The sequence below is a fragment of the Pangasianodon hypophthalmus genome, chromosome 4, assembly GCF_027358585.1.
Source record: "Pangasianodon hypophthalmus isolate fPanHyp1 chromosome 4, fPanHyp1.pri, whole genome shotgun sequence".
NCBI classification, from domain to species: Eukaryota; Metazoa; Chordata; class Actinopteri; order Siluriformes; family Pangasiidae; genus Pangasianodon; species Pangasianodon hypophthalmus.
This window is the reverse complement of record NC_069713.1, coordinates 9,282,775-9,299,169: the sequence shown is the minus strand read 5'-3', so window position 1 is coordinate 9,299,169 and position 16,395 is coordinate 9,282,775. Positions and strand designations below refer to the sequence as shown.

General features: G+C 40.5%; 1 protein-coding gene across 1 annotated transcript in view; it reads left to right on the top strand.

The window, feature by feature from the left end:
* Nucleotides 1-12,536, top strand: part of LOC113526752 (basement membrane-specific heparan sulfate proteoglycan core protein-like) — a 33,383-nt gene extending 20,847 nt beyond the window's left edge. The window contains exons 11-25 of the mRNA XM_053233526.1: nt 46-237; nt 1,928-2,200; nt 3,038-3,310; nt 3,789-4,055; nt 5,239-5,487; nt 5,575-5,682; nt 5,848-5,901; nt 6,004-6,045; nt 6,135-6,203; nt 6,291-6,365; nt 6,485-6,553; nt 9,232-9,309; nt 9,540-9,599; nt 10,076-10,144; nt 10,402-12,536. Coding sequence (XP_053089501.1) covers nt 46-237; nt 1,928-2,200; nt 3,038-3,310; nt 3,789-4,055; nt 5,239-5,487; nt 5,575-5,682; nt 5,848-5,901; nt 6,004-6,045; nt 6,135-6,203; nt 6,291-6,365; nt 6,485-6,553; nt 9,232-9,309; nt 9,540-9,599; nt 10,076-10,144; nt 10,402-10,412 — 1,889 coding nt within the window. The 3' untranslated portion in view covers nt 10,413-12,536. The remainder of the gene's footprint in view (nt 1-45; nt 238-1,927; nt 2,201-3,037; nt 3,311-3,788; nt 4,056-5,238; nt 5,488-5,574; nt 5,683-5,847; nt 5,902-6,003; nt 6,046-6,134; nt 6,204-6,290; nt 6,366-6,484; nt 6,554-9,231; nt 9,310-9,539; nt 9,600-10,075; nt 10,145-10,401) is intronic.
* The last annotated feature ends 3,859 nt before the right edge of the window (nt 12,537-16,395 follow it).

The window sequence follows — 16,395 nt, the reverse complement described above, 5'->3', positions numbered from 1 at the left end:
GTAAAGATTATTTAACATTCTGAAAGTGTATTTAATTTCTAACAGAAAATCCTAAACCTGAACTCACATCAGACCTTAAAGGAGCTGCACTGACAGGAAACTCAGTGACTCTGTCCTGTACACTGAAGCTGCAGTCTGCTGGATGGAAGTTTTACTGGAACAAACCCACACAGAGCACTGAGACTGAGACTGAAACACACTCCTACACCATCAGATCAGTTAGAGTCTCTGATGGAGGTCAGTACAAGTGCAGAGCTGGAAGAGGAAAGCCAGTCTACTACACACACTACAGTGATGTACTCTGGGTAAAAGTTACTGGTGAGTAAGAGACTTTCAATATAGCAACATTTACACAGCTACATACAGAGAACTCTTTCAGCTAAATCATTTATTAAAGTTAGAGAGAGACAGTGTGAGCACGGCTGAGCAGGGCTGGTGTGAGGTGAGCTGGAAAGCAAGTGGCACAACACTAGTTTAGCTTTGGAAGAAAATATCAACAACAAAGTAAGTTGATCCACATATGACAGCCTCTGAACTTGGTCAATACTAAACTTATATACAGGCACTGGACTAAAAATACATTCAATCAGTCATCGCTCCCAAAATGCATTCAACGGGTCATCTTGTTAATGCTATAAATTAATTATACAATAAAAGAAAATTTCATCATGAACAAGAACATGAACAACAATATCACATTAGACCACAGAAATTCCAAAATGACATTTCCCTTACATTCAACTTCCAAAAGTGCATTCATCTTTGCCATGTTACATTCATTTAGTTGACTAGTGCTATACGCTGTATTAACAAAAACATTAATGGCATTAATAAAAACACTTACTTTGTCATATTAAGAACACTGTAAAGAAGAAAGATTCACATATTATAGTATCAATTTTATATCACTTGTAGGCCTAAAAGATTTTTTTTTAAGATTTTATTCAACCCATAGCCCTGTTGAGCAAGATCACCACGAGCTATTGACAGGTAAAGGAATAGCTTGCTCAAGCAACAGCCGGCATTTTTGCTCCTCCCGAGTGCCTCATCTTCTTAATCTCCTCACGTAAATGGTTAGATTTCAATGGCTTACGTTTGTTCCCCACCGCAGAAACCACCACAGGTTCATCACTGCCGTCAAAATTATTCATTTTTTTGTTTGTTTGTTGATCACAAAGTACAAAGTAGATGAGGAAAACTAGGATGCCGGGTGTATTCAAAGCGCCGCCATTACTGTTTACAATGCGTGGAATGGTGCGCTGTGATTGGTTGAGTGGATGTATCGCATTCTGCAGAGAAGAGAGACTGGCGTTTGTCGCGGTTTGGAAAGAAAGGGAAAAAACATGACAAAATAACACGGAGGATATCGCATTTTGCATAAAATTAAAAATTGACTTTTCAATACCGACCAGATACAATACTGTTTTTGGCGGGAACTCAATTTTTTTTAAAAATGGCGTTTATCACGTTTTGGAACCAACTCTTCATATATATATATATATATATATATATATATATATATATATATATATATATATATGTGTGTGTGTGTGTATATATGTATATATGTATATAGGTAGGTGGTTATGACTGATCGGTCTATTACTTAATATTAATTTTTCATTAAGTACACTTGTAAAAAAAAAAAAAAAAAGTAATCAAATAGTACTCAGTCAGTCACTGCTAGCATACCAGTGTATCTTTTATTCTGAGTCTGTATTTAAAATTGTGATCTACATTTACTTCATCAGTAGTGATTGTTGTCTGACAGAGCTTAATCATTTACATGTGAGCAGATATACTGTATCTACACTCTGAATGTTTACCCAAATTCTGTATTCAATTTTAAAATGTTACTACTTCTTTAAATGATAGTGTTGGAAATTAATTCATATATAGAAACAGTAGTGATTTTTTTTTCTTACAGAGAGTCCTAAACCTGTGGTGTCTATAAAGCCTGATACACAGGTGTTCAGAGGAGAGACTGTGACTTTCAGGTGTGACATACAGGAAGGAAGAGGCACTGAGTGGACATACGACTGGTATAGGGACGATTCCACATTCTACCCATCCCACACAACACAGGAGTTCAGCATCAGCTATGTTGAAAATGATCACGGTGGTAAATACACCTGCAGAGGGAGGAGAAGTGACTCTCAGATCTCAAAGACGAGTGATCCTGTTACACTCTCTGTATCAGGTGAGTGTGTGAATGTATGTTATTACTTATATATGTAAGTAAAAGTTATCACTTGTTTCAGATTTTGTTCCAGATTTTATCATTTGAGACACAAAGTCTCATTAAAATGATTTTACAGCTTCTTTTTCTGTTTACTTAAGATTTTCACTTTACTAAGTAATCGGTTCATTTGATTTGTAAAGAATCACTACAACTTATTAGCTATTCTGATCGATTTGACACATTTTTCCTCAGCTATTGTTAAAATTGTTAGAAAACAGTTGACATTTATGAGAAGCATATTGTTCTTCACCGAATAGTCAAGCTGATTCTACTTTCATGATTTTGCGTGTTTGAAAAATGACTTCAAAGTTTCACTGCTGTGGTTTTACAGTAAAGAGGTAAATGAATGAATAAGCTTTTTAAAAAGACACTAATGTGTGCAGTATGATTCAGAATTTGAGACCCGATTTAAAAAAAACTGTGGAAAAGCAATTTCACAGGGGCCTTTACAAGTAAGTCATTCACTTGTGTAAATAGTCTTATTTACTTCTTAAATAATCTATTCCTAATACACCACACAACCGTGATGAATAGAAGAATGACTTCATGTAGGGACCTCCTATTTCTCTAATGTTTGATCCGTTTCCTTTTTTAGCAAATAACTATGAACATGATTATTTTAACTTACTGTGCTACACTAATAAAGTAATATAATACTAGGAAAAGATGTAGGCTTAGTTATTATTTTGCTGAGACCAGTATGGTCACAGAGACAACAAAAATGTTTTCACTGTAGAGGTGATTAGTACAGTAAAGATTACTTTACTCCTGAACTGTGAGTTTCTTCTCTAACAGAAAAACCTAAACCTGAACTCACATCAGACCTTAAAGGAGCTGCACTGACAGGAAACTCAATGACTCTGTCCTGTACACTGAAGCTGCAGTCTGCTGGATGGAAGTTTTACTGGATCAAAGACACACAGAGCACTGAGACTGAGACTGAAACACACCACTGCTTCATCAGATCAGTTAGAGTCTCTGATGGAGGTCAGTACAAGTGCAGAGCTGGAAGAGGAAACCCAGTCTACTACACACACTACAGTGATGCACTGTGGGTAAAAGTTACTGGTGAGTATGTGACTGCACTGCACAGAACGTGTTAAGAGTAGAGCTGGGTATTAACACACAGTAAGCTATATTTACACAGCTACATATACAGCACAAATAAATTTTCCCCCAGTATCATGCTCGAGTGTGAATGAGTGAAGAGGAGGAGGACTGAACTTTCATTCTGAACCACTGAGTGTGAAAAAAACTGCAGAATCGGAAAGAATGATTGAGATTAGAGAGTTATTGTGAGGTGTCATGAATTGATAATGTGTGTGTGTGTGTGCACGCAACATGCAATGATTAGTAGAGAAGTGTCTGTCTGAGTTTTTGTGATTTAGCTCTGGTGCAATGCAGCACTGTGTAATTTAATTTATTATCTTCTAAGCAAATCTTTTTATCTCTTTTAATTTTCTTACTTTTTTAACCATAATAAATGTTAATATAATATTGACATAAATTGAAATAGAATAATATTAATTTTTATAATTATTAACAGGTGGATCTCCTCCAGTGTCTCTGATCGTCAGTCCCAGCAGAACTCAACACTTTACTGCTGACTCTCTCTCACTGAGCTGTGAGGACCAGAGTGACTCTACTGGATGGACAGTGAGAGGATACACACACAGTGAGGCATTGTTCGATTGTTCATCAGTTTCAGGATCTACATGTAACATCAGCTCCCTCTCTACATCACACACTGGAGTTTACTGGTGTCAGTCTGAATCTGGAGGACGTAGTAATTCTGTCAACATCACAGTGCACAGTGAGTCATTTTATCAATTCTCATCAGTAGTATTTTAATACATAAAACCAAAAAATCTAACATTTTAAAAAATCTATTCTTAAGAATTATAAAGAAGTTAAGTGATACTTTGTAATAATAAACCATGAAAATTAATTTAGTATCTTGTGATTAACAGAATTGCAGTAAAACCTATTTTAATGTCTGAAAGCTACTGAAAAACTTCTGGAAATTTTACTTAACACAGTGCCGTTAGTTACATTTAAATAAACAATTATATTAGACTCTTCAGCTCATGTATTTCTCTGTTTCCTTCTCTCTGAGTCACTCTGTCATTGTTGTCACATAACTGCGTAGCTATGTATTTCCATAACCTGAGAAAATGATGAAAGCTTTAACATACTGTATAAGCTATGTTCATAGATAGTTATTAAGTTACTGCTAGGTTCTTTAAGATGTATGATATGTTGCAGGCAGGATAGTGTGCAGGTCTAAATGACTGCAATATTATCTCCAAGACCTTGATATTATCCATAACTGGATTTAAAATTAATTGTAATATCCATAATATTCAGTTTATAAGTCAGTTTATTTGTGAATTCCACATGAGCTTTGACTTTTTAAAAATATGCACTGAAGCCACCAATAAAATAGAAATCTAGCCAAAAAAAAAAAAAAAAAAAGTAAGTGAATATTAGTACCTGTGGGTCATAATAATCCACTTATTGGAAATTCATATGGATCAAAATTTTTAATCAGCCTGATTTTCTCAAATTATTCCACTTTTCCTCTTTCTGGTTTTCCCTCTGTATAGGAACATGTCACTGAGCTTGTCATCTGTACCTTCTAAGATAAAAAGCTTTTGGAGTAATGCACTCACTGTACATGCACCTTTCCAGGTAAAAGATAAACCCTAAAGGTACAAAACGGGGAACCATTAAGAGATATGCCAATGCAGTGACAAGGAATGGTACATTTTAGTACCCTTTTTTCTGAGAATGCAGCAAAATACCTCATTTGTGTTTTCTGCTCCATGTAATTATGGCATGTTAAACAACAACCCCATAAAATGGATCTATCTCACTAAAGAATGCAATGTGTTTTCCAAGCCTTATAAAGGTCTGCATGTTACAGTAATGATGTAAAATTATTACTGTATTTTGTACACTTTGTGTTTTCAGTGTCGTCTTTCTCTTTCCTACAGATGGTGATGTGATCCTGGACAGTCCTGTCCATCCCGTAACTGAGGGAAATCCTCTGACTTTACGCTGTTTATATCGCAACACAAAAAACTCACACTCTGGTGTTGATTTCTGTAAAAATGATTCCATCCTCCAGTCCCAGACTACAGGAGAGATGACCATCCACACTGTCTCAAAGTCAGATGAAGGTTTCTACCACTGTAAACACCCAGAAAGAGGAGAGTCACCGAAAAGCTGGGTTTCAGTCAGAGGTGAGGAAACCATCTCTTCTTACTTGAATTAGATTTGTAACAAATAGTAGTGTTTAAATGGATATTCAGGTTCCCCTCTTTTCCTAGTTTCAGCTTATGGATCCACTGGTGTAATTATAGGACTGAGTTCGGCCTTCGCGTTTGTCATCTTAATGATCTTACTGATTCTGCTGTTGAAGTACAAGAAGAAAAAAGGTTTGTTAACAGATGGTGTATTTGCTTTTGCAGATTTTTGTCTCTTTTTGAGGAAAAATAATGTCCATTCTAGCTCTTTTTTATTATGTGTTCATGTTTTACCAAATATATGTATGTGTAAAGGCAATGTTTTGATGTGTATCACTGCTTTACTCTGTTGAGAAGGTGTAGAATATCAGACTCCTTCTGCAGTAAATCAGGACACCAATCAGCCTGCAGGTCAGTCTGCAATAACATTAACCACATCAGCATTTGTTTTTCAGTTTTTTTTTTCCTTATTTAATATTTTCCACTTAAAGTCTTTAATTTTCTCTTTAAAAGATGCTGAAAATATCTATGAAAATGCTGCTATCAGGACCACAGGTATAGTTTATATACATTTATGTGGCTAAACATGAGACAGATTTGGCAGCATAACATTGCAGTAGCTTCTCAATTTTATTCTCTTTTAGTTGATTCTGCAGCTGGCTCCAGCAATACAATCTATTCACAGGTTGTGACTAGAAAAAAGAAACAAAATGGTAAGAACGCTGCATGAAACTACTGTCAACTCTTCTGATTTTACTTTTTTTGCCTTTTGCATTAACCTAAATGAATTTCTATATTAGATGATTCAGCCAGAGGGTCAGGTGATGTGATATACTCCCAAATTGAGATGAAAAACTTTAAACGTCACAGTGAAGGTAAGATGGTCAACTGCATTATTTTAAAAGAACATGAGACTTACTCTAGGAACAAATAGTGCTCACTAGATACTGCTCTTTACCATGCAAACAGCCTAAATTACATTTTTTCTCATTAGATGACTCTGCATCAGGACCAAGTGATGTGATTTACTCCGTGATTAAATCTAATAACATGAGACCCAAGGGTAAATATAATGTCTTGTAGGACATACTGTGTACTGTTGTACTTATTGTATACAGTTTTTCATTTTTACAGATACCCTGTGATATTTTATTGAGATGACACGGAGTTACATCTGCACTTACATTTTGTTGACTAAATTAAATTTTTTCTCATCACATCACTCTGCATTGAGACCAAGTGATGTGGTTTACTCAGCAATTAAATCTTTACATCAATTAAAATTATTTACATCAGTGCATGTTTACATTCATTAGGTGGGTTACAGTGGCCATCCTAATTTTTTTTTAAAATCCATAGATACATACACAGTGTGTAAGAATTTGTACTCCGCACACACTATTTGACCCAAAATTAATTATGAAATATAAGAAAACAGCTTAATAAATCATGGAATCACTAGGGGTTATAGTCCTTTTTCTTCAGATGCTTAATAGTTATTAAAGTGTTTTAGACAAGCTTTTAAGGCAAGATGTTTAAGACAAGATGGTCTAAGGGAAAAGATATGTAGTTTGTCTGCAGTGTCAGTTAAATGGCCTGCTTCTTTAGATGTAAATGGTTCTTGGCCACATTTAGTGACAAAAAGCAGACTCTCTAGTGAAATCCCCAAGAGAGCTAACACTAGATGTACAGCTGATTTTGCATTTGATTTTTCATTTGAGTCAATCTGAGTCAAACTCAAAGACAAAATAGTGTCAATAACCTGTTAATTTAAGTTTTGGTAATACATTATTTATAAACAAGTAATACGAAGTTTAGTAACTAAAGATTAATGATTCCTTAATGATCAATCAGTGAATGTTTCTTGTATAAGATTACCATACCATATAATGGAAAGAATAGAAACCTCGGGCTACGCTTTGCTCAAATGTTCATTAACAAGCCTGCAAAAAATTCTTATAGACAAATACAATAAAGATTAAGACAGAGTGGTGGTATCATGGCATGGACCTACACTCATTGAGCACTTTATTAGGAACACCTGTAAATTTACATAATCATGCAATTATCTTATCAGGCAGTTGTGTGGCAGCAGTGCAATGCACAAACTCATACATATATGGGACAACAGCTTCAGATAATGTTAACATCAACCATCAGAATGGGGAGAAAATGTGATCTGAGTGATTTTGACTGTGGCATGATCGTTGGTGCCAGACAGGCTAGTTTGAGTATTTCTATAGTTGCTGATCTCCTGGGATTTTCATGCACAACAATTACTAGAGATTACTCAGAATGGTGCAATAAAGAAAAAAACATCCAGTGAGCGGCAGTTCTGCGGACGGAAAGGCCTTGTTGATGAGAGAGGTCAATGGAGAATGGCCAGACTGGTTTGAGCTGACAGAAAGACTACAGTAATTCAGATAACCACTCTGTACAATTTTGGTGAGCAGAAAAGCATATCAGAATGCACAGTACTTCGAACCTTGAGGCAGATCGGCTACAACAGCAGAAGACTACGTCAGGTTCCACTTCTGTCAGCCAAGAACAGAAAACTGAGGCTCCAGTGGGCACAGGCTCACCAAAAAGGGGCAGTTGAAGACTGGAAAAACGTAGCCTGGTCTGATGAATCTCAGTTTCTACTGAGGCACACAGATGGTAGGCACCAGGCTGGTGGAGGTGCTGTAATGGTGTGGGGAACATTTTCTTGGCATGCTTTGGGCCCATTAATACCAATCAATCATCGCTTGAATGCCACAGTCTATTTGAATATTGTTGCTGACCATGTGCATCCCTTCATGGCCACAATTTACCATCTTCTACTGGCTACTTCCAGCATGATAATGCACCATGTCACAAAGCAAAAGTCATCTTAAACTGGTTTCATGAACATGACAGTGAGTTCAGTGTTCTTCAGTGGCCTTCCCAGTTACCAGATCTGAATCCAATAGAACACTTTTGGGATGTGGTAGAACAGGAGATTTGCCGCATGAAAGTGCGCCTGAAAAAATCTGCAGGAATTGCGTAATGCAATCATGTCAACATGGACCAGAATCTCAAAGGAATGTTTCCAACATCTTCTGGAATCCATGCCACAAAGTATTGAGGCTGTTTTGAGAGTAAAGTGAGGCCCTACTCAGTATTAGTATAGTGTTCCTAATAAAGTGCTCTGTGAGTGTATATGGCTGCTAGTGGACTTGTTTTTTAACAGATTTTTTTATTATTTTTAAAGACTTGGTTATGGACAGCACCACCATGATATACTGTAGGCTGAAGTGAACAGAAGCATCTTCAATGTCAGTCCCTTAAAACTAATGGTACTTATGGCTGATTATACTGCAAATGTGTTCTAAAGTGGCAAAAAGTGGCATGTCCTTGAATGACCAAGCTAATCAACTAACATGAATCCCACACAGCTACAATTCACTTCATTTAAAAAAAAAAAAATTATGAGGACTGGAGGGTTGCAACAAATAACCTGTATGACAAGAGATTGAAGGCTTGACAAGTTAAGCTAACCGTGTTTATGTACAGTGTGTTTTTCTGCATCAGCTAGTGGAGAACTTTGACCATTCAGTCCTAGGAATACAAACTTTATGGGAAATTGTGTTCATGTTGTATTCAATATCTGCGAAATTAGGACAGGTCACTGCAATTGCACCATCTCGCAAAGTTTCTAAAAGGAATGTTATACAAGCATGAAGAGTGAGAAAAGAAAGCTGTGTCTGTTCCTTTTTATAGATGCTGCCAGCAAGCCGAGTGATGTGACTTATGCTGAAATTGACCTGAAAAGACAAAAGAAACCAAACAGAAAACAAGGTGGGAATAAATTATTTCAATTTGCATTGTGCAATTTGTTTTAAATGCAAAATGTTTTAGCTTTTGCTAAACCCTTTGGATTATTTGTCAGTTATACAAATGATTTAGAAACTGCTTTGAATCATTTAATAGCTACAATGAAACTAATAGAAGAGGTAAATGTACTTTAGCACTGGAAGTTTAAGGGATTATGAATGGAGTGTTTTAAATCAGTGACTGTTGCCCACTAGGAAAGAGCAGTGAGGGAGGTGACACTGTTTACTCAGAACTGAAGCAGGAAATAGATAAAGGTAAGATGAGCTCAAAGAGTCTACACAATCTCTCCAGACCACAGTATTGCTAAGGCAAACAGATATTTGGGGAAGCACAGTCAAACACTACATCTGCTCTACATTCAGTAATTTTGCAGATGCTTATAGACTTACAAATGTGCAAAGAGATTATGGCTCAGCAATACAAATCACCCAACTGTGACATAAATACCACAAAGTTATTTGGAAGTATTTCATTAATCTTTTTTTTTTTTTTTTTTTTTTTTTATTCTTATCACCATAAATTGTTCAGACAATAATAAGCTTGACAGTTTTACTATGGTGGAGATTTCTCAAATGTCTTGGACAATCAGGAGAAAAACAGTGTATATACATCATTGTGGTAACCATCATAATCAAAAATCTAAAATGCACCAGCCCTTTCTGTAATTCAGTTGAAATGCTCTTCATTTTTGTTCTGAAACTGCTTTTTATGTGCGTGTTTCATATTCCAGGGGATTTCACTGAAACTGCTGATGCAACTTATGCCCAGGTTAGGAAAAAGGGCAAAAGAGATAATGCAGGTAGGAGTCATTCTTCAATGTTATCACTGTTCATATCCATGTTGATAAATGAGGACTATACATGTGCAAATTTATTCATAAATTGTTTGCAGTTACTCTGATTTTATATATGGATTACACTGTCAAATTTAAACATTAATTCAATTAAATAAACATGCCAATTTTTGAAACTCAGTCATTCATATTAATGACTTAAAAGAAAGTAAACCAAAACAAATCCATAAATTAAGACAAATAACACTAACCTTTCCAATCAGGACCCTATTAAAGGAGGAAAAATTGGTCTGTCGCTATGAAAAATGATGTAAGTGAAGTGAAGTGACGTGACTTGTGGCCAAGTATGGTGACCCATACTCGGAATTTGTACTCTACATTTAACCCATCCAAGTGCACACACACCCGGAGCAGTGGGCAGCCTTTTTTGCTGCGGTGCCCGGGGAGCAGTTGGGGGTTTGGTGCTTTGCTCAAGGGTCTCACCTCAGTCGTGGTATTGAGGGTGGAAGAGAGCACTAGTCATTCACTCCCCCCACCTACAATCCCTGCCGGACCTGAGACTCGAGCCCACAACCTTCAGGTTCACCTTCGGGTTGCAAGTCCGACTCTCTATCCATTAGGCCACGACTGTCCCCATGTATAGCAATGGCTGAGCTGCATTACTGGAAGTTTTGTTTTTATTTGTCAAGAATCTACACAAAATAGTCTATAGATTGAAGTGGGGGAATATGTTTGCAAAATGTATTATTTCTAAATTAAAAACAGAAGTTGTGATTGCATAAGTATTCACCTCCATTGCTGTTCAACACAAAAATTAGTTGTTCTACAACGAGGAATGGGTACAGCATCAGATTGTTATCTTTCTAAGGAAGATAACAGGAAGGAATTTTAATTTATGGTCCTGGGTTTTTTGGTCTATTTTGTCCCCTAGAGGAATATTAAAAAATAATTAATAAATAAATAAATAAATTCGTTTGTGGGGAAAGATTACAACCCTTCTCTGGCTGATCTTGGACTGCAGGGTATATGTTTAACACTCCTGATAAATTTGTCAATTTGTCATTTTCAGCTGTCTGTGAGCTTTACCTATAATGAGTTTTGTTGATTTCACTAAATGTAAGTCATCTGTGCTGTGGATATTCTTAGTAATTTAATCCTCACTGTCTCTGGGTGGCTTACTGGGTTGAGTGCTCACCTCTGATTGCTGGAGGCCAGGTTTCATGAGTGACCTCTCTGTTATATGCACATGACAATAGGCATTTATGAAACATTTTAGAATTTTTCATTTGGTTGGCTTAACAAAGAATTTACACACAACTTTATTAAATTATTGACAAATCACACCCAATAGTCATTTATATCATTAATAAATAAATTATATGAAATATCCTTTTTCTGTAGGTTCATGAAGAAATTTCAAAGTGTCCAATCAGGAATTGTTGAAGCAGCCAAATAACATAGGGAAACAAACATGGTTAAAAAAATAAAAACATTTAGAGGAGCACTGTAGTTTTTGAAAAGCTTGTATTTTTCGCAGTACTCAAATCTAAGCATTTTAGATACTCCTGACTGGGATGTTAAGGGAGGAGCAGGATGTGTATTTGTATTTATCCACACACACTGGATGAGAATTGGCTTTATCGATTTTAAACTAAGTTGCTAGTTATTTCATTTACTCATAAACTCAGTATAACTAATAAATTGGCAATTCTGTGTATATTACTGAGTGTTGGTTAATATTTTAATAATAATCCTAATTAGAGAAAAAAACATGTACAAAATACATGTTCCTTCAGTATTTCTATTGACAAAATTTTACATTCTTTTCCACATTATTTTGTTCGAGTTAAGAATTTTATATTTATTTTTGTGTTTGTTTACTCACTATTACTTACTTATGCTATTTACCTATTAGTGGATTGTGAAAGTAAAAATTCTAGCATTGCATTTTAGAGCTTAGGAATAATCAGCTATTCTTTCCTCACTGCTTTAAACAGTCAATGATGCAGTATTGTCCTTAAGTGAGCAGTGTGCTTGTGCTGGCTCATGGACGACTGTTTTTTTTTTTGTTTTTTTTAACTTTTTTAAACTTTGACCGCTAATCTATTCAAGTGCCTCTTCAATATTATTTTTACAATAGATTTTCTTTAGTATTTTTACAAGTATTGAGTTAAATTGAGTTTAGATGTTACAGGAACAAAAAAAATATAAGGCTGTATACATGCTGTGTGAAAAGCTTTGAATAACAATTAACCTTAGCAATTCTCTTTTTTTATTATGGTATTTTTATGAATTTATTTTGTTTGGAAAAAAAAAAAATTATTTTGTTTGTTTTATTATTCACTTCTTATGTGTTTTGATGCCAGTATTATAATTCTAGACTATATGTATATATATACAAAATGCATACTGCTCATATGTCAAAAAGTATATATTGTTATTCTTTATGTATTTTGGCCTGTACTTTTTACCAGTTTTTTTTATGCATTTCAATTTTTAATAACTTCATTTTTTATCATCATAAATTTATTACGATTTATTAATGTATTATTTATTATTATACAGTTATTTATCTTAGCTTTTTAAGTAACTTAAGCAGTACTTTACAATACATTTTTAAGTATGAGTGTTGTTTTAAAGCATGATGCATTAAATTAGCATAAATAAATATTATTTTTCCAAACAGCTGTTCTTCTCTTCATTATCAGACATGAAAGTGACATGAGGTTTAATCAGTTCTGATTGGCTGTATGTAAAATGCAAAATGTATGCTCATTTTAAATGAAGGTCTGGAAGTGAATTATAGTGTTTCTTTTCACAACTACTGTTCCCCTTCAGGAACTCGAGCTGCGTCACGAAACGCTATGGGAACGCCCCCGCGTGACCGCGCTCTGAATCACGTGTCTAATCCGTCCAATGGATGGGCGAGACGTCACGGGCGGGGTGACGTAGCGACCCGGAAGCATAAAAGCCCGAGCAGCGAGCCCCGCGTTAGCTTCCTGTTTTCAGCAAGCGCTCTGTGTATATTGTCTGTCTTTATTCTGTCTATTTTGTGTTTTATCGGCGGCATGCCAAAGGCCAAAGATAAGACTAAGGGCGAGAGCGGGCAGCGCTTCAGGCTGTGTGTTCCTCCCTGTCCGCGATATATTACGGGCAGGGATACACACAGTCTGTGCATTGCCTGTTTGGGAGCGGAGCACGCTCAGTCAGCTCTCGAGGGAGCCGGCTGCGCACATTGCGAGCGTTTACCGCTGCGTGCTCTCCGCTCCCGCTGGGCTCTCTTTGAGGAGGGAGCCCTCACTAGCGTGCCTCGCGGTGCCGGCCCCGCTTCTGCCGAGGCAGAGCGGCGATTGCGCTCGTGGGGCTCGCAGATGGACCTGGCGGAGGGAATGGAGACGGGCCCGTCCCTTTCTCCTTCCTCACCCTCCAGGTCCACTGTCCCCTCCCTGGGCTCGGAAGCACGCTCTGCGGTTTCTTCCCCCCGGGGAGCAGACTCGGCGCTCCACCTATCGTCCTCCGAGGAGGTCGATGTGGAGAGTGTCGACCCAGAGCCGCAGTCTCCTCAATACGGGGAGCTGCTTGAGGTGGTTACGCGGGCAGTCGCCAAGCTGAACATTGACTGGCCCGCTGAGTCACGGCCTGAGCTTCAGTGCTCTAGGTTGGATGAGCGTTTTCTACGCAGTAGGCCGCCACCTCTGCCCCGGAGCCTGCCCTTTTTTCCAGACTTCCACACTGAGGTGTCGAGGTCCTGGAATAGGCCCTTTTCAGCCCGGTTGTTCAGCCCCACTTCTTCCCATTACGCTAATGTGGCGGGGCTGGACTACTCCGGTTACAGGGCGATGCCCAGGGTTGAACAGACGCTAGCCAGCTATCTGTCCTCTGCTGCTGCATCGTCCCTGAAGGCTCCGGCGTTGCCTACCAAGCCACTGCGGACCACCTCAGCGCTGGTAGGCAAGGTGTACACGGCAGCAGGTCAGGCCGGTGCGTGTCTGCACACCATGGCGGTGTTACAGGCGTACCAGGCCGACCTGCTTAAAGAGCTGGATGAGCAGGGGGAGAGGACGTCTGAGCAGGTAGCTGAGCTCAGGCGGGCCGCTGATCTGTCCCTCCGCGCCACCAAGGAGACCGCCCGTGCTATCGGTCGGTCTATGGCAGTCCTGGTGGCGGTGGAGAGGCATCTCTGGCTGACCCTGTCCGATATGAAAGAGAAGGACAGGGTCGTGCTCATGGAAGCCCCGCTTACTCCCTCGGGCCTGTTTGGCGACGTGGTAGATTCCGTCGTCGAGAGATACCAGCAGGCCCGTGCTCAGGCGGCGGCATTCCAGCGGTTCCTCCCCCGTCGCTCTCTAGCTCGTGGGGCCCCCTCCGTGTACGGCCCCCTCCTACAGGGAGGCCCAAAAACAGAGCGTCGCCTCCCGTGCTCCCCCGAGGCGGGAGCAGGAGTCGCGACGATGCTCTGGGCCCGGCCCTTCGGGCGCCAAGACGGATCTAAGGACCGTCCTCATGTCCAGAAGGGACGCGGCTAAGAAGCCCTGACGGTTTTGGCCCAGGGCTTCCGAGGGCGGGCCCCTCTGGGGCGACGCGGCGTACACCTCATCTCATGGTGCCCGGGTCCCCCCAGTGCCCTCAGGAGGTCGATCTGCCAACCCTGCCACCTATGGTGCTTCAGGGCGCAGCGGTCTCCGGCGAGCGCCTCTCCCAGTTCTCGCCCGGCAACGTAGCGGGTCTGGGAGGCTCGCGGCCTCTTCTGAGGCCTTCGCAGCGGTTAGCTCATTTTCCCCATGTCGGTTCGCCGCCTCAGGGCACCCAGCTAACCGCTTCTATTACACCAGAGGTCAGTCTCTCGAGACTGATTCCCTTAGTGAGCTTTCTGGCAGCGTGGAAACTTCTGCCGAATGTATCTCATTGGGTCCTGCGTACTGTAGAAAGAGGCTACCGAATTCAGTTCGGGTCCCGAGCAGGCTCTGGTATTGGAGCAGGAAGTACACACTCTCCTGAGGAAGAAGGCCATCGAGGTGGTCCCTCCTCATGACAGAGAGTCCGGGTTCAACAGCCGGTACTTCATTGTTCCCAAGAAGGGGGGAGGGCTGCGTCCCATTTTGGACTTGCGGCAATTGAACCTCTCAGTCGCTCGACTGAAGTTCAGGATGCTTACGGTCACTCAGGTCGTGTCTCAGATCAGGTCCAAGGACTGGTTTGTCACGATCGACCTAAAAGATGCGTATTTCCATATCTCCATCCTTCCCCCACACAGGAAGTTCCTGTGGTTCGCTTTCGGGGGCGAAGCTTACCAGTATCGGGTTCTTCCCTTCGGCCTAGCACTCTCACCCCGCACCTTCACGAAGTGCGTGGATGCTGCCCTGGCTCCTATGCGACTACAGGGCATCCGCATACTGAATTATATCGACGACTGGTTGATTTTAGCTCATTCAGAGCAGATGGCGGCTCGGCATCGAGATGTCATTCTCGCCCATATGAAGGAACTGGGGTTGAGACTAAACGCGAGAAGAGCGTGCTTTCTCCAGCTCAGAGAACCGCTTATCTAGGCGTCGTGTGGGATTCGACCACGATGCAGGCACGTTTGTCTCCTGCTCGGATCGAGTCGGTCCTCACAGCGGTCGCGAGAGTGAAAGTAGGCCGGTCACTCACTGTAAAGCAGTTTCAGAGACTGCTGGGCCTATTGGCAGCTGCGTCCAACGTGATACCTTTTGGCCTGCTGCACATGAGACCCCTACAGTGGTGGATCAAGACCAGGGGGTTTTTCCGAAACAGAGGAAACCCGCTCCACATGATCAAGGTCACGCGGCGATGCCGCCGTGCCTTAGCTGTGTGGAGAGAACCTGGGTTCTTGTCTCAGGGCCCGGTCCTGGGAGCTCCTGGTCGCCGCGTAGAGCTAGCAACAGATGCGTCCCTCACCGGATGGGGAGCGGTCATGAGTGTCCGTCCTGCCCGTGGTCTGTGGAGCGGCCGCCATCTCACTTGGCACATCAACCGCCTGGAGATGCTGGCCGTGTTTCTGGCTCTCAAACACTTTCTCCCAGACCTGACAGGCCGCCACGTGTTGGTGCGCACCGACAACACGACGGTGGTCTCTTACATCAACCGCCAGGGAGGTCTGCGTTCGCGCCCCCTTTACATGGCCAGTCAGTGGGCAGACACCCCTGGGTGACACGGTTCCTCCGCGGTGCGCTGAGGATCAGACCTCCAGCTCGATCTTGGGTCCCCTTGTGGGACCTGGCCGTGGTTTTAGAGGCTCT